The sequence below is a fragment of the Melitaea cinxia genome, chromosome 1, assembly GCF_905220565.1.
Source record: "Melitaea cinxia chromosome 1, ilMelCinx1.1, whole genome shotgun sequence".
NCBI lineage: Eukaryota > Metazoa > Arthropoda > Insecta > Lepidoptera > Nymphalidae > Melitaea > Melitaea cinxia.
The window spans coordinates 6,676,713-6,694,622 of NC_059394.1; the positions used below are offsets into that span (position 1 = coordinate 6,676,713).

Consider the following 17,910-nt stretch of genomic DNA (forward strand, 5'->3'; position numbering starts at 1 on the left):
ACAAAACCTTTTTGACTTTTATTAGAATATACCTACGCACGCACTTAGAGCGTTTTCTATTATGTAATAATCAAAACATTTTGAAAGTAATAAAAATATTTTCAAAATTAGACCTTAAAATGATCATGATGTTGTGTAATGGTATACTTAGAAAAAAAAAAAAAATATTACTGAAAGAAAAATATTACATATAGTTATAGAATTTGACGATCGTCTATCATCTCGATGCTAGACTCGTCGATACAATTCGTGTAGCATAGCGTTGCGTTTTATTGAAATAGGGCACAGCAGAATATGTCCTGCTTATAAATCTGGAGCAGTCGTTCTGCGGAAGTAGTTCCACCTTAAAGAAGATCACTACTAAATAATACTGCTCTCGAGTAGTGTTCCTGTTTTTGTTTACTCACCGTAAAGTGTTACAGAGCTCCTTAGGAGGGTCAGGGTTAGGGTTTGTAACGCGGTTGCGAAGCTTCTGGTATAGCATGCATCTATATGTTACGGTAACCGCTTACCATCATGTGGACCGTACGGTCCGTACGCTTTTTGTCGACCTAGTCATTTAAAAAAAATGTGACGTGTTGTCACTGACATATAGGGTCGTAGTTTCTAGAGCATCCAACATAACATATTATCTGAATCTTATAGACTTATAAGTTACACTCAAGTTCTTATAATTTATAATATTAGTTCATCTATGCTATTAATTTATATAAGTTGTTTAGTAATAATTATACATTGTTCGCGCCAAACTTCACGGTTTTTCGCAGTCCTCGACCAGCCTCGATTGGTCATCTTATGTAGATTGTCAATCCAGCAGATCGGAGGGCGTTCCACACTCTCTGCCAACACTCAGTCTCCACTTCAGGACACGTCTGCTCTAACGGCCATCGGTCCTTCGAGTGAGGTGATATCAGCCCACTACCACTTCACAGTCCACTCCACTCGTCAGTTACTTTCGTTCTCTCGCGGATAGTCTTATTTTTGACCCTATGCTATATATGAGGCCAGTTATCAATAGAAGCACGCACTTTTTCCATGGTAAAATTCTTCACTGCCAATCATATGGACTTCAAATTATCATGGCATTTAGAGCAAGCTATAGCTCTAAAACTGGCCATAAATCATTATCCAGCGAATCAATATTGGGACTAGATGACGGCCAGTCTTCAGCTCTGATGAAGTCCGGAACGTTGGTTTCTAAACAAGATTGGGTGGATCGAGCTTTATGACCTGGCGCCGAGTCTTGCTGAAAGGTCCATTCTTGGTTATAGAACATTGTATTGTTAAGGGGCTTAACTACCTTCTCAAGAATGGTATCTTTATACACTTGTGCCGATGTTTTGATGCCTTTTTCACAAAAATATGGCTGAGTCACTCCTTCATAGCTAACACCACACCAAACCATCATTGAAGTCGGATAATGCCCACGTTGTGCTCTGTTGACTAATTGGAAAGCTTCCTTAGACCTTTGAGCATAAATACTGTCATTTTGTTCGTTGAAATATTGCTCATTTGTAAAAAATTTCTTATTCGAAAAAACTAAGTTTCCGTGACCTGTCCTCTTGCGTACCGCTTATGTAGCTGTTTTAATTTTTCCACCCTATTCTTTTTTTAATTATCAGTTAAGAAATGACTAGTGCGTCTCTTATAGGTTGCCAGGCCTAAGTCATCTTTTAAAATACGCGATATGGTTCTAGGTGCTATCTACATCTCCCGAGATAAAATCTTTTGGTTTCGGACAGGATTTCTTTGAATTATTTCCGTTTGATCGCCCATTTCGAACGAACATTACGTGGATGGCTTGATCTTTTAATGTCGCCAACAGAGGAGATTTTATTGTACCTATCAATAGTCCGGCACACAAACATTTGTCTAATACCAATGGTATGGAGAGTTTTAAAAATTGTATTTGGCTCCATTTTAATATGACAAAATATTTTACAATGTATTGGTGCGAAAATGAGAAAATACAATAAACAATTATATAAAAATGACATTCCAAATTCAAATGTAATATTTTGTTTATTTTTAATTGTAACAGTATTTATGGCCAGACTATGTGTAATATAACTTTCGTTTTATTCAAGTTCATACATACGGCGACCGTCTCGTCCGAAGGACTCATTCAGGTATTTATAGTTTCACTTTATAATTAATATCCAGAAACTTAAATTGTTCCTAAACTGATCAAAATGACCTTTTAAAACATGTTAGAATGTAAAAATAAAACAAGAATTATTAAAGAAATAAATTCATTTATTATATTGAATAATTGTGTAAATAATCATATAGTGCTTACAAGATGCGTATATTGAAAGGTTAATTTTAAACTATTGTTCTTCCTCCTCCTCCTCCTCGTCGGTGCCGGCGTCTGAAACGTCTGTATAACAGTCTTGTTCAAGGGTTTTTACCTTTAGAAAATCAGTAGCTTGTGGTCCTGAAAGAAAGTATTGTGAGATTTTGCAGAAATTATTGGATAATGGACACAGTTTCACTACCACCTTGGAACTTATAAGGCCGACCGATGGCAGGATAACCATCCAAATGCTGGCGTTCAAATACACAGGCCGACGATGGGCAGCAGGGTCTTCGCTGCGACAAAGCCAGCTAAAGCCAGGGCAAAACACAAGAGTTCGCGCTATAATACCTGGCGCGAACTTGGGGAGCCTATGTCTAGCAGTGGACGGCGGTAGACTGAAGCGATGAGTACTTTTGAATTGTCATTTAGAAAATTAAAATTATATTCGTTTTTCATTTTTTTATACAACTTTCATACATTAAGTATAAATATAATTAATGTGAAGCTACCACCGATTCGGAAAGAAAAAAAAGTTTAAAACTAGGATATAAAGCCTTATTTATTTTAAATAATATTGTTGATCAAGAAGTGTGCTTTAGTTATCGTTATTTAATTTTATTATTATTCTTTTATTATATATTTTATTACCAAATAAAGAAATAATATGTACAAATACATAATACAAGGAGCGGAAAAAGCTAGCTCGTACAATGCTACAGTTTACATTACATAACGGTAAAAAACATAGTACCTAGGTAAAAAACAATGCCAGCAACAGTTTCAGTTGGTACATCAATTTTTATACTAAAATAAAATATTAATGTATTTTAATAATTTTATGTCTTTTTGTTATTATTTTTATGTTTATTCTCAAAAGGTTTTGCCGAAAGATAGAACTTTTAAAGTTTTTGTTTAATATTATTGTTTTAATACATGTAGGAGAAGGATCAGAGCTTAATCCACCAACAATCCAATGCGGGTTGGCGGATAAACCACACTAGTACTTTAGTTAATACTTATTGTTATTATGTTAAATTACCTTCCATGTACACGACGCTTGTACCAAAATCTTGTACGGGTGTAGGTGTTATGGGCCGATTTGTCGCCACTGCTGCTGCGTTTTCCTCAGCTTCACCTTCTTCGTCACTTTCGATTATTATTTCTATTTCCTCACAATCTTCTACCTAAAAAATAAGAAAATAAGATAAAATTCAATATTTACCTACTTATTTAAAATTTATGGCGTTTGTAGTCAGACAGTCATGCCTAATGAAATTAAATTAGTCGCTAAGCGCTTTATTTGAGAAATGCGGGATCGGTTGAGAAAATCATTTTGTTTTTAATATTCGTAATAGTTTGGGATTCGTTTTTAGGGGTCGACGAATTTAAATAAATACACAAAAGAAAATTATAAATTTGAATACGTTTGCATGTCTATGGGACAGCTGTTAAAGAATAGTTTTGTGTTATTTATGTAGCAAATAATCTGCAAACTTCTATTGAGTATCTGCGTGGTGAATAGTGAAATAATGATAGGTAACTAATTACAGCACTTGTTGTGGTTTAAATTTGAAGCATGTCTGTTCATAGTGTGTTTTAGTCTAATTTGATATTATGGAATAAGCAGAAATCATAGGTAATAACAAAAACTTGTGATTGAGAACATTTAAAAAAAATAATCATATTAAAAATATAAATTTAATGCTGCAAAATATTAAAAGAAAGAAAAAAAAAAAATTACAGAAATTTTAGCAAACCCGTATATCGAAAGATTGCTGTTTGTTCTTAAAATCCTGTAGCAGTCTAGCTGAACTGGGCCCAGCGCTGGGTGTGAGCCTGATGTAGCTCGGCGAGGGGCTCGGTGTTCCAAGCTTACTGCAACCTTCATTGACGTTGTAGCCCACGTCAAGGTTTAATGCCAGCTGAGGTTTGCCAAGACCACGCCGCCTTCGCAGCTGACAACCAGATTCTGACTCTTCAGCCATCGTGACGCTGTTGAGTATTTTTATAATGTCTATATGTTTGTACTGTCGATTCTATCACAAAAACAATAGTTTATACTTGTATATGGTTATATACAATAAATACAAATCTTACCTCTACAGGTGCAAACTTCACAAAAGCAAAGTGTATCACTTCAATTCACTATTTTCATTTGTTTTATTTAACAAATTTGTTATGAAACCAGAACGTTCAGGTGGAAAATGCCGAGACTGACTAAGTCAAAACGGATGGTGGCAGTAACGTGAAGCCTTATGACAATAATCTGTGGAATTCGGTTTCAGTTGACGTAAACCTTTTCTGTTCTTAGTGTTATCCTCAGTACCACGTATAGAAACTAGGAAGTACTTTAGAATTATATAGGAACTTAAACAATATGCAAGTTATTTTCATATTCCTACATTTTTTAACGACTTCAAAAAAGATCGATTACGCGGAAATTTCTAAACTTTACATGATTCTTTTTTTGTTCGATGTGGAATAGTTGTTATTTGGTTGGTGGTTTTATGAAATCACGATACAAGTGAAATTTTAGTGAATAAAAACAAATCAAACAAATACCGCGGAACACTTGCACGAATACGTATAAATGCTACACGGTTAGCTGAAGCTATGGGCGCCGCCATATTGGCCTTGGCTGCTCTAAAGCGACACGGTGCAACATGCGATAGATGAAAGAAAAATTTTGGGGTGATATAATAAAAAGTTTAAGTTTAATAATATTGACTTAGTGCGATTCCAGGTTTTACTTACAATATATGGGTAAAATTTTACCACCTATTACCTACTGCACGCGATGTTTGTCTTGTCCGATCCTGAGCTATTCGTTTAGGTGGCTTAATTAATTTAATCAAGTAGTAGTGCCAACAGTTGGCTCACATTTTAATAATAAACATTCCAGGAAAAACTCAAACTCGCAGTCACACAAACTTTCATCTAATTTAGTTCAACCACTTAGAGTTGTTCAGGAGGAAGTTTATTACAAACTTTTCAAAATAGGAATCTAAATCATTTAATATTAGGTGTTTATTGGGTTACTTATTGAATACGTCTTAGACATAGCTTTTCATTCTAAACCATCTACTTTCCACTTCCTTAAAACATTTTTTTTTATCGTTTTTAGTAAAAAATATCTATGTCTTACACATGTAAAATAGACATAAATGTGATCAATTTAGGATAAATTGTATGCATATTTTGTAAATTTGAATACATTTTATTTTAAGTAGTTGCTGGGAATTAGGCTTACTATTCAATAAGCTCTGAAGTCATAAAAACTCATATAAATGGTTTTGTATTGTACCAACATAAATTAAAAATAAGAAAGCAAGAATCGCCCCATCCTTGTACCAATTACGATAGCATTAAGAATGAGCCACCGCCACGTTTCCTTCCCTTATTTCATGGTAGGTTGATTTCGATTTTACTGTTGTTTTTTGTAGTTAATGAAACTCATGAAGTGATTTATTTCGCTAATTCTACTTTTATTTTAATCTTTTACAGAAATTAATGACATGAGCAGTGGACTGTATAGGCTGTAATGTAATGACATGATATCATGAAATAAAAATAAATTATGAAAATAAATAATTTTTAAAGGAGATCTTCTCGAAAGTCAGATAGACTAACGTTTGTTTATCAAATTGTGTATTTCGTATCTTATTTGAATAAGTGTAATATATAATAATCAAAGCCTGATAAAAAGAGATTTACAAAATCAATTAATTTGCAATTTACGTAAGTCAAGGTTACGTATTCATTTACGCGGAAATGAGTGGAGTGGAGAGGAGCGGATCGTAAATTAAGAAATGTTCCTATTCTCCACTTGTAAATGGCGTATCAAAATAAAACTTTCACATAATTGTAACTTAGAATTCCAGGATCTCGATTGTAACCCGGATCCGATTTTGTGTAGAACGGCCACACAGAGCTGCGATTATTCTAAAAATGGTTTTATTTCTAATACTCTTTTTAAAACCCCTGTGATTCTTTTTTCCTAAATATCTTACATCTATTGAAATCTTTCGGTTACAATTTTATTTTATCTTATAAGTAGTAAAGTATATAAAAACAAAAGATATCGTTTCTAAGATCTTTAAAATATGTTTAAAAAAAAAATAATTATTAAAAATTCTATTAAACAGTGTAATATAATAAACTAGTAAGTAGATTCATGTCAAATTCTGATTAGGATGTTTAAAATAGTTTGCGCATGTTTTTCTACCCTGGATCTTATATGGTTTCGCCACCTACTCACTAAGTTCTGTTGTTATGTATGCAATAACCTACATTTCAGCAAAATATAATCACATAAAACTATTCATAAATGACAAACCTATCAGTGTTTGTATTTAGAATAAGTAGTTACCATCTAAGCGAGTAAAAGGTCAGACGTATCTTTTTTTATATCTTTTAGAGTTTAAAACACTTTAATGTTATTCCTACGAGCTTTACCGATTTAGTCAATTATTAAAAACAAGATTGGATTCTTAGTATTCAAACATAAAAGGGAAAGCCCATTTCAGGCCCACAGTGGACAACTGTCTTAAGAAGACTTGCTTTGTCCAGAAATCTACCATAAAGAGACATGATTTTTGGTAACACTTAAATAACCGCCACTACAATCAGTAATTTTTGGGCATTCCCCTTTAAAACTATAAGCTGTTGTCTTTTTGTACCATTATACAAGGTGAAATCAAATGCAAAAATATATCTTATATCATACACGCACGATCATCTGTTCCTACGGTATGCAATTTAGGCTTACGCTTCAGCCTGTATGTAATATCCCACTACTGGGCATAGGCCTCTTTCCCCATATAGGAGAAGGATCAGAGCTAAATCCACCACGCTGCTCCAATGCAATTAACATAATGTATACAATTTAATGCTTGTGTTATAGGTAACAGCCGATTATTATAACTAATTATTTTTAAAAATAACTATACATAAAACTAAAACATATATAAATAAATAAATAAATAAATATATACAAATATTACACCCACACTCAGGTGGGAATCGAACCCAGAACCCGCGGAACAGAAAACACTACAAACTGTGCCAACGAGCTAGTCAAAATATACAGTGCAAAAATATATGTAGGTATATAAAGAATGAAATATTTACTAGACCTAATTCTTTTAACGTTAGAAACAAAAATATTTAATTATCATAATTGGATTAGTTGTAAAGGTTTTGCGTAGGAATAACATACATTTGTAGTTAAAATATACTTTCTGTTTTTCTTCATTTAATACTTTGACGTTTTATTATAATTATTGTTCATATGTATACATTATGTGTTGTACGAGTATATATAGTTTTTATCATTTAAGCAAAAAATGTGCTATGTATATGTGAATTTCTTTTGTCAAAACTTTGTTTAAAACTTTTAATCTGACTTGAACTGTAACAGTCCATAAATAATCAATTGCAGGGAAGCTATGTGACAGAAATTTTGACCTTATACCACATCACTAACCAATAGCGGGCTTTGTATCTTAAAAAGAACGATGATTATCATCAGTCGTTAGTGATAATAATTGTGAGGGGTGTGGGGCTCTCCGTGGTATTTTGGTAAACGAAATAAAAAAAATTAGGTTTTTGTATAAATACAAGTATTTGGTGCAAGTGTGACTACTATTCAACTAAGTCGAACTGGCGTCAATTCAATGTATCGCTATTTTACCAGAATAATCATCAAAGTGTTTGTAGAAAATACATTTTTTTTAAAGTTACACCTGTTTTTACCTATCACATACCCTTTCTTGTTATACTATCCTACCTATTATACGTTTATCACGAAAAACACTGAAATTTAAAAAAAAAATACGTGGAAAGTTTAACCTAATTCTAATAACTCAAATAATATTTAATTACTTAATTGATAACCGACTACGAACTTGGAGCTAGAAAGGTTAGGTGGAATTTTCTCTTATCGGCGTCGTCTAGATATAAAAAGGTCGACATCGTTTTAATAAAATCAGTCCTACAATTTACTATGGCATAAAATCCGTCAATCTGCATTTGAAAATCTGCTGTACTAACCCTAATTAATTTGAATTTTTGTTATTGTCAATAGACCCTTGACTAGCTATGGGAATGTTTATAAACACCCCACTTTTGTAGTAATATTTGCGTATAAATTACTTTATCCTCGTTTCTGTGGCGAGTAAGGTCACCAGAGGGGGAAATGGGGTAGGGTCGCCATCACCCTTGCAATTCTTCTAGTGTTGCAGGTATTTATAGGCTACAGCTATGTTTATTTATTTAATCACTTACCATCAGGTGAGCCAGGTACGCTTGGTTGTATCTATTGGCCTTAGTCCGTCTATTGCAGACGATTTTAGCAGTGTGCGATAGACGCTGTGTCGCCTAGGACACTCTTCAGGAAAACGCAGAGTTGCCTAAGCTCACAAGGCCCACAGGAACGACGAGTCGATACGTGTGGAGCCAGTTCGGCTGCAGGAGTCTTTCGCATTTTATATAGCTATGCCACGAATGCTTGACGGAGACTCCATTCCGGGTTTCAAATGAAGTTTTCCTTCTCCAGGACCCTGATGATTTTGGGCCAGGTTTATCCTTCGATCGCCTTTTACGACCCCCACGGGAAGAAAGGGAGTGATGCTATTCTACTCAGCCGACACCACACGGCACATTGTATGGCGGTTTGGTGGTATAAAAAAAATAATAAAGACTTTTGAGTATAGCTGTGAATCATACTACTAGAAAAGTTGTACCAAATGTTAGATAGTGGGTTTGATTAAATTAAATGTGGCTGAAACCATGATAAATGTTAATATGGTCTATATACTTTTACTATTGCCTTTTAAACCCTAACCTAATGCTCATATAAAAAGGTGATATCAAATTATACGAAATGGTCATCATAATAGTGTTTTTTATTTACAAATTTTCGATTTCGTTTATAATTTGTAAATGAAATAGTATTAACAAACCGAGATTATTTATCTACCTATATATTGTCAGTACAGTGTACATGTGTTAGTCAGTAGTAAGGTAAGTAATACGTATATGTAAAAACAAATTTTGAACTACGAATCATTTTTTTTTTCTTCAATTATGAATAACGTCAATCAATCATCAAATATTTCATAATAACTCATTCTACCGGATCTAATCAAAAATTTAAATAAGGAAAATTTTACGAAAACCTTACGTTGTCTGACAGCATAAGGTCAGTTCTTCAACCTTTTTGGTTAGGTTGTACATATTTTGCGACTCTTTTTGCTTTGTATATTTTTAGAACAAAAATTTTAAACTTAAATAATATCATTTTTACTTATTTTAAAAAAGAATTCGTCAAACTGAGCAAGTAAATATAAAGTTTCGACCCTTTTAAAGAGGCTTTCGGGCCATCAGAGTCGCAATGATCGTATTTTGACCTACTGGCCGACCTGAAGGAGATTTCAACATTCATATTGTAATATACCTTGTAGTATACTATGGATATACTTATTCATAACATGCATAAATTTTTATCTTCAGTAGGTAAAGGTCTTACTTTTACCTGCTGATATGGAAAGTTACGTCTCTTTAAAGCTACGTATTTGCCTTGATGTCCTTTCTACACTTGTATAAAAACTTTGGGTGTTTGATATCTCATTTAATTCATTTCATACAGTATTCGCAAAAACAAGAATTCAATATGAAGGCAGTTATATTTATTTTTATTATTATTGCAATCAGTGTGAAGGCTCACGTAAGTAATGAGATTATTTTTATATTTAATTTTAAATCCTGTGGTCAGTTGATTGCATTTATTTAGTTATAAGGTAACATGTATATCAAATATTTTCTTTCTTACCAGCACGAATTGTTACTCTAGTTTTAGAAAAGTTAAATATTAATTGAACACTCAACTTCAAAAAGTCTATATAAAAAAACCGTAGTGATGTGCTGCAGTACAGGGTATACTTATTGAATGACATATTTTACTCTTTGCTTATGTCATATTAAAAATAAAAAAAATATATTGATGCAGTGGTTGAAGTTATAATTGATGTTATTATTTAAATCGTTATTATTAATAAAATTTTGTAATTTATTAGTAACAATAACATCCGGACATGTTCTAATTTAAAAGAACATATATTTAGAGGTTCTTCCAAATTAAAATGGATATAATTATTAGGTTTTCTTTTGCAAGAGAATTTCTATTTTTTTTATTACTCTTCTTTGAGTTGACATAGACTTAAGCGACTGTTTTTTTTCCAAGCTCATAAAGGCGACTGTTTACTTTCATTGATTTGTTCATTGACTTTCGAATTCAAGATATAAGTAGTCAGATTAATAGTAAGAGAGATATATTTAGAGAGAGTAGTAACAATGTAATAAATTGTTTTTATTACGTTTACATCTGTGTCTCCTCTGATAAATAAAGTATGTTTCATTCTATTATCAGCTCGGTGAAGATCGACTTAGGTTTCGATCTTAGACCATCTTGTAAAATGATGATTTTCGACTTGTATCACTTGTTAATAAGAAAAAACTAAATAGAAAATTGTAACGAGTATATGCAACATGTAACGTAAAAATTATTTATGGTTATTCTTTTATCTTATTCAAATAGTAAAATTGGAAATAATAACATTTTTTTACTCTTTATTTTACACATAAAAAAAATTTTACAATCTATAGCACAATACAGATAAAAAAATGTACAACAGGCGGTCTTATCGGTAAACTAATAATAATAAAGAACGTTTCATCACTGATTCAAATAACTACCTATGAGTTTTTGATTCCTACTCAATATTATTAGAATTTTTTCGTTCGTCAGCTTCTGATCATGGTTTTTCTTTCTTATGGGCTCTTTTATTGTGCATAAGAGAGCACGTAAAAGCATTGCTATCGTTTGCTGTCTCAAAAAATTGATAATGCTCTTTTCTTTTGCCACAGGAATTGTCCATTAACTCGCAGTGAAGCTGCGGATGGTGGTGGATTAAGTACGAACTTTTCTCTTAATATTAACAACCCCTACCTATTAACGAACCACTCACAAGGTTTCCTCGTTCAACTCAGTTTCTAATTATATAACTTAATTTATATCTATAAAATATCTAGGTAATAGAAACATAAACTCGACCTTATGCTCGTTAACAAGTTTTTAAATTACGTTGTTCTTGTAATAATAAACATCGATATCTTTTACACTTTTTAGCAAATAATACCTATTTCTCTTCGGATTACGAATATATAGGTAATTAAAAAAAAAAATGGTAGAAAAAGCGTTCTAATTAATATTACATTAAAAAACTTTTTAAGTATTCCTTAAATTAATTCAATACATATATAATTAAACGAATTATATGTACTATTTAAGTGTGACTACGTTTATTACACTATTTTTTTAAGCAATCTTAGGAACAGTCGACCACCTGTGTATGTTAGAAATATGTTTATTTATTTAATTAATTTTATGTTACTCCAAACAATTAATTATTTATTTATTCATTTATTTTATTTATTTATTCGTATATGGGTACTTCAACGGCTTATTCGCTATTAGCAATATAGGGTTCAAATATTCAAAAAATACGATGTTAATATAATTTAAATTATTATCTTAACTATAATTATTTACCTATACGCTTTAGCCTGTAATATGCCATTGCTGGGCATAGGCCTCTTTCCTCATGTAGGAGAAGGATCAGAGTTTAATCCACCACGCTGCTCCAATGCGGGTTGGTGGATATATTCCCTACTATGAGTAACGACTATCAGGTACATGATAACAACCGGGACCGACGATTTAACGTGCTCTCCAAGGCACGGTGGGGAAACCCACATTACAATATTAATTGTAGAGCTGAATGTGTTAGGAATGTTGCACAGCACAGAAAAAGTTGTAAAAGAAACAATAATGTAATACTCGTATACTGATTAAGGTCAATGAGGATTATCCATCCGTTTAAAATAAAATTAACAAACGTGCAAATAAAAAAAAATAAAATAAAAACAACAAAACAAGCAGTACGATAAAACCAAATACCAAAAAATAACACATTTTCATATTAAACTAATAATTACCCCTGGGAAATTTAAATTAAAAACAATTAACGGTATATTTGGAAGGTAATATAAAGTATGTATATGTAAATATATAATAAGCCTACATATTATTTGGAAAGTCAAAAGTCTATTTATTCGCAAAAATTAACCAATTTCCTTAAATGAACAGGAATGTAGTCTGGGCTATTTAAAGAATTTCAGCTTGAATTTCAACGCTAGTTCAAGGCTCTAATAGCCCGAGGCCCCAGGACATAATTTACGGTAGATACTTCTACTCCGACGATTTTAGATATTGATATTAAATGCGGTGAATACCGCGCGAGTCATGTAATGGATAAAATAAGCTTACCAATTAATTCAAATAATATCTTTTTTTGAATTTTATATTGAAAGTTAACTGTTACGTGTTCTAATCGTAATTAGTGTAGTAATACACATATAATAAAACAGTACCCGGGTGACCGAGCTAAGCTCGGTATTTTTAGTAAATCGTGTTTTTTGGAAATCATAAAGTATAAATACGAATTACATATTGATAAAATATGAATAATATTTTTCGATTTTACCGACATAATAATAAAAAATAAGAACAGTCTATTTAAATAAAAAAGAACGAGTGCAATTAGAAAAAGAAAAAGAAAAAATAATTGATCAGGGACATGTGGATTTGAACCATGATCTTCTCGGTTGATCCCGAGCGGCCGATTTCCCACCGAGCTATTTCAACTACATTGACTTATGCGAAATTTACCTTCGTATTCTAACGATATTTTTTTCAATTCCTAAAAACAGGGATAAAACGATATTTCCTGAAAATGAATCCTAGCTATATAGATTTATCTCCCCCGAAACCCCCTAAATACTAAATTTTATGAAAATCGTTGGAGCCGTTTCCGAGATTCAGATTCTATATATATATATATACAAGAATTGCTCGTTTAATAGTATAAGATACAGAGAGAAGTCCCTGATATTTCATTACATAGGTATACGTGTAGTTAGTAATCGTGAATAAATACATAAAAATACTTTAGTTTAAATTAAAATGAAACATAAAGTTCGCTTACTTCTATTTTATTCAATTATTTGTCTTACTAATCCAAACCTTTTCAATTATTTCCAGAATGTTCACCTGTCACAAGAACAAAAAGAAAAAGTTAAAACTTATACCGCAGAATGTATCAAGGAGACGGGCGTGAAACCAGAAGTACTGGCTGAAGCTAAGAAGGGGCATCTTGATAACGATGAGGCTTTAAAGAAGTTCATCCATTGCTTCTTCCTAAAAGCAGGAATAGTTTTATCTGATAGAAAACTAAATATTGATGTAGCTCTTGCTAAATTACCCCCTGGTATAGACAAAACTGATGCGGCTAATATTCTGAATGAATGCAAAAACAAAAAAACTAGCAGTCCGGCAGACATGACGTTTGAAATATTTAAATGTTATTATACAAACACAAGACAACACGTTTTGATTGAGTAGTGTTTTATTCTATAAATTTCTTGTTCTTATTAGTTCTAACTGAGGTAGGGACAGCAGGAATTTTCTGCTTAAAATATGGAGCAGCCCGACTGGGGTAGTACCTCGACCTTACAGAAGACCACAGCAAAATAATACTGTTTTCAAGCAGTATTGTGTTCCTGTTAGTGAGTAAGGTGACCAGAGCTCCTGGGGGGATTGGGGATTGGGTCGGCAACGCGCTTTCGATGCTTCTGGTATTGTAGGCGTCTATGAGCTACGGTACCTACTCTCTTACCATCAGGTGAGCCGTACGCTTGTTTGCCGATCTAGTGATATAAAAAAAAAAGTGAAACAAAATTGTTAGCAATTTTGTACAATAGTATTTTAAGTTTAGTAATATACATATTTCGTAAATTTATTATCACTTTTTTATTATTAGTTTATATTACCTAAATCATAATAATAGGAGAAGGGAAAGTAGATCCTTCTTCTATACGGAGAAAGACGCATTTGACCAGCAATGGGATATTACAGACTAAATAAAAAAACACAACTTATAATAAATCAATTAATTTTAACATGATTTGTTTTTGCTAAATATATAGTTAAAATCTCTAATCAGCTCTCGCCTTTATTAAATAATATATAGTGGTTACATTGTATGTACCTATAAATATATTTCCCAGATTACTGACTGTCAACCTATTTCAATCAATAAAAAGAACATTTTTATACTTAGAAATAATAAGACATAATGCGAAATAATTATAGTTATAAAGTGAAAACAATAACAGAGGTTCACGAATGGTAATTATGACGATCTAGTGTAATAATACCTCTAAATGATTTCTTGCAATGGGTACTAAAAACCTCTCGCTAAAGATATATTTCGACGGGTGCAAAGTAAAAAAAGTTAACTACAATTTTGAGATTTTTTTTTATTGCAGTAACTAACTAAAAACTTTATATTTTACAACATGGCAAAATAAAAAATACAAATATCACCTCATTTCTGGTACTTTTGTCAAGTAAAAGAAGACAACTACTGCTGTTTTGTAAAATTACACGACGTACATGCGTTCAACTACCACCTGGCCGCTTTTACGCAAACCGCACGGGGGGCGCACGTTCATTCCTATTGTGTCATCAGTCAGATGTCATGTGCTTCGCCGGCCGGCAACAATGTTTGTTTGTTTTGGTTTTTTACGTATTAAGGTTTGTGTGAAAGTGTTATCATAATAATAAACCATTTGAATAGATCACAATAGACATGGAAAGACGTTTTTGGAAATTTTTGGAATTGGAAAAGTCATACTTATAAATATATGAAACATCTTTATTAAGCCCAGATTTATTAATTCCTATGTAGAAATGACCAAGTGGTAGTTAACTCAGTTGTCATATTTTTAAGCACAATGTAGAGGCAGACAACTGCAATATCTCGTAAATTAAACATAATTAGATGAAATGAAATATACAATTGTTTGTCTTTCTAAAAAATATAGCAGTGATGAAAATTTCAACAAATTTGGTTTGAAATTGACAAAATGGGAGCACTTTTTCCTATTTTGCGCTCTCCTGAAAAGTTGCTGTTTTGTATATAACTCTTTTTACTTTGCACCCGTCGATTTGAAAAATAATTGAGTTTACTTCAGTCTTCACATTTACGTCGACCATAAATCATATGAAGCCCCCAATTTAATTTTAATTTCATTTTTCGAAGCTTAATAAAGACTACTAAGAAATACGAACCTAAATCTATACAAATAAATAAAATTGGAGTGTCTGTTTGTAATATTAAAATAACCGCTTTTTAGGATGTATACGTTTCAGCGTGTAATATCCCACTACTGGGCATAGGCCTCTTTCCCCATGTAGGAGAAGGATCAGAGTTTAATCCACCACGCTGCTCCAATGCGGGTTGGCGGATATATTCCCTACTATGTGTAACGATCGCTGTCACATCATGATGATGATCGCTGTCATATCGCGTCATACATGATAACAACCGGGACCGACGGCTTAACGTGCTCTCCGAGGCACGATGGGGTGGCCCACAAAGACTGCACAAACACCCAGACCACGACAAAATCTGTATGACCCATACAAATGTTTGTCATGTGCGGGGATCGAACCCGCAACCGCCAGCGCAACAGGTACAATCCATGGCTGTAACCGCTGCGCCAACGCGGCATCATGGCGCGTTTTAGGATGTATATACGGTACATATACCAACACATATACATAACATTGTTTATAATTGTTGTCTGTCTGTCTGTCTGTTTTTTCCGGCTAATCTCTGAAATGACTCGACCCATTTTGACGGGACTTTCACTGGCAGATAGCTGATGTAAAAAGGCGTTACTTAAGCCACTTTTATTTTATAAATTTATTTATTTTGTAACTCTGCGAACAGAACAATATTTTTTTTTAAATTTCTCGCGGACGAATTCGCTGGCACAGCTAGTAGTACAATAAATTTATTGTTTAATTTTAATGCCAATATTGAGTATGTAAATATTAAGTTTCACAATACTCTGTAGATCAACTTGGTTTCTTATAAGATTGTTTAATAAATTATTATTTATAGACAATCAATACAATAATAAAAAAATACCACCATTATTGTCGCGAATATCGTTGAAATAATTTATTCTTCAAGTCGTCGGCTATCCTCGTTTCTAAACAAAGAAAATACTAGTGAACCAAGCCGCCATAATAATTATACCTTGCAACATAATACGAACGCCTTGGATTCTAGTTATTGCAAAATGCAAATATTTCTGTATATAGCATCTATTGTAAAGATGAGTTAATAAATAACAACCACTACAAGTTCAAATCAATATAAATACTGGTATATAAAGATGATCACGCATTATTGTTAACTTGGTCATTGAGGCTGCTCTTATCTTACAATATTTTAATATCAGGTTTTATCAGTAAAATGTACCCAATACTTTGTTTAGTGTTACTTACTACATCTATGGTCTATGGCAAGACAGTAAGTAATTATAATATCTCTTTTAATAATTAAATATCACAAGTTTTAGTATTGTTAATTATAGATACATCAAGTCATTTATGTATCAAAAAATGTTGTATAGCGGTGAAATGTTTTTACATTATTCTAGACTTACGTGAGTATCCCTCAAGATCAATTACCAAATTTGTTAAATTCGTCTATGGCATGCATGGCAAACAGTGGCATTGATTCTGAGACGATGCAGAGAATCCTTGCTTGGAAATTCGACAACACAGAAGGCGTCAGAAAATTCATTTACTGTTTTGCTACAACATCCGGGTATGGCGATGAGAACGGTCACCTTATTAAGGAGAAAATGATGAAACTGGTCACCAATAATAAAAGGAAAAATGAATATGGAAATGTCATTGATGAATGCAATAAAACTAAAGGAGATAATAAATACGATACTATGTATAAAACGACAACCTGTTTCTATAACAATTCACCTATTTTATTAAAACTGTAATAAGACTTAATAAGCATTACTCTGGTGTTGTTATATATTTTATTATGAATATTTTATTGAGTTGACGATAATTTATTAAATGAAACTATAAAATGAGTATATACTTGTTTAATTTTTTAAGAAAATTACTTACATAAACAATACACTTAATTTTTTTGTCACGTTATTTCTGACACAGGACCTTAATATTTAAGTAACTTTTGTAAATTTCACGTTCATATTTAGGAGTGTACTATTTTTTTCATAATCAAATAATTTTAAAATTATGTTCATTAAATCAATTTACGATGACATAGGCGAATATACAAAAAACTATTTTTTTTAATTACCTGGTCTTGTTGAATCGTTGTTATAACAATTGTAACGCTCCAATTCCTTACCATCTTTTGTTGTTGCAGAGTACATTTCTATATGAGAGAAAAATTTTGTGCATTTTCTAGACCCGATAGAAACATTTTATCGTATTTAATATTCCTATTTTTATTAATTTACTAGTAAACACCAGCAAATGTTTTAAATCATAACGGATACAATAAATTTACGCAAAACTGTTTAAACAATTTGACTGCGGAATCAGTAGTATCCATACAGTGTAAATTTTTATTTAGAAATAAGCA

General features: G+C 32.3%; 3 protein-coding genes and 1 long non-coding RNA gene across 4 annotated transcripts; 3 read left to right on the plus strand and 1 right to left on the minus strand.

Moving 5' to 3' along the window:
* Nucleotides 1-452: 452 nt before the first annotated feature.
* On the plus strand, nucleotides 453-14,217 carry LOC123668772. Its single transcript, XR_006745641.1, has 2 exons — nucleotides 453-518; nucleotides 14,101-14,217. It is a non-coding gene; the product is annotated as an uncharacterized LOC123668772 (long non-coding RNA).
* LOC123668557 lies at nucleotides 2,236-4,523 on the minus strand. Its single transcript, XM_045602318.1, has 4 exons — nucleotides 4,397-4,523; nucleotides 4,057-4,291; nucleotides 3,339-3,483; nucleotides 2,236-2,437 (listed from the first exon to the last, which is right to left on the minus strand). Exons 2-4 carry the CDS (start codon nucleotides 4,282-4,284, stop codon nucleotides 2,331-2,333), a joined length of 480 nt encoding a protein of 159 aa, XP_045458274.1. The 5' UTR covers nucleotides 4,285-4,291; nucleotides 4,397-4,523; the 3' UTR covers nucleotides 2,236-2,330.
* Nucleotides 9,938-13,840, plus strand: LOC123668661 (general odorant-binding protein 56d-like). The gene is made up of 2 exons (XM_045602401.1): nucleotides 9,938-10,025; nucleotides 13,461-13,840. Exons 1-2 carry the CDS (start codon nucleotides 9,972-9,974, stop codon nucleotides 13,818-13,820), a joined length of 414 nt encoding a protein of 137 aa, XP_045458357.1. The 5' UTR covers nucleotides 9,938-9,971; the 3' UTR covers nucleotides 13,821-13,840.
* Nucleotides 14,218-16,652: 2,435 nt separating the features above from the next.
* LOC123655996 lies at nucleotides 16,653-17,392 on the plus strand. Its single transcript, XM_045591721.1, has 2 exons — nucleotides 16,653-16,803; nucleotides 16,934-17,392. Exons 1-2 carry the CDS (start codon nucleotides 16,747-16,749, stop codon nucleotides 17,291-17,293), a joined length of 417 nt encoding a protein of 138 aa, XP_045447677.1. The 5' UTR covers nucleotides 16,653-16,746; the 3' UTR covers nucleotides 17,294-17,392.
* Nucleotides 17,393-17,910: the final 518 nt, after the last annotated feature.

Coding starts and splice junctions, on each gene's coding strand:
- LOC123668661 (XM_045602401.1), top strand. CDS start 9,972: ATGAAGGCAGTTATATTTATTTTTATTATTATTGCAATCAGTGTGAAG. Junction 10,026..13,460: donor CAATCAGTGTGAAGGCTCAC/GTAAGTAATGAG, acceptor AATTATTTCCAG/AATGTTCACCTGTCACAAGA.
- LOC123668557 (XM_045602318.1), bottom strand. CDS start 4,284: ATGGCTGAAGAGTCAGAATCTGGTTGTCAGCTGCGAAGGCGGCGTGGT. Junction 3,484..4,056: donor AGCAATCTTTCGATATACGG/GTTTGCTAAAAT, acceptor CTTATTTTTTAG/GTAGAAGATTGTGAGGAAAT. Junction 2,438..3,338: donor AAGCGTCGTGTACATGGAAG/GTAATTTAACAT, acceptor ACTTTCTTTCAG/GACCACAAGCTACTGATTTT.
- LOC123655996 (XM_045591721.1), top strand. CDS start 16,747: ATGTACCCAATACTTTGTTTAGTGTTACTTACTACATCTATGGTCTAT. Junction 16,804..16,933: donor CTATGGTCTATGGCAAGACA/GTAAGTAATTAT, acceptor ACATTATTCTAG/ACTTACGTGAGTATCCCTCA.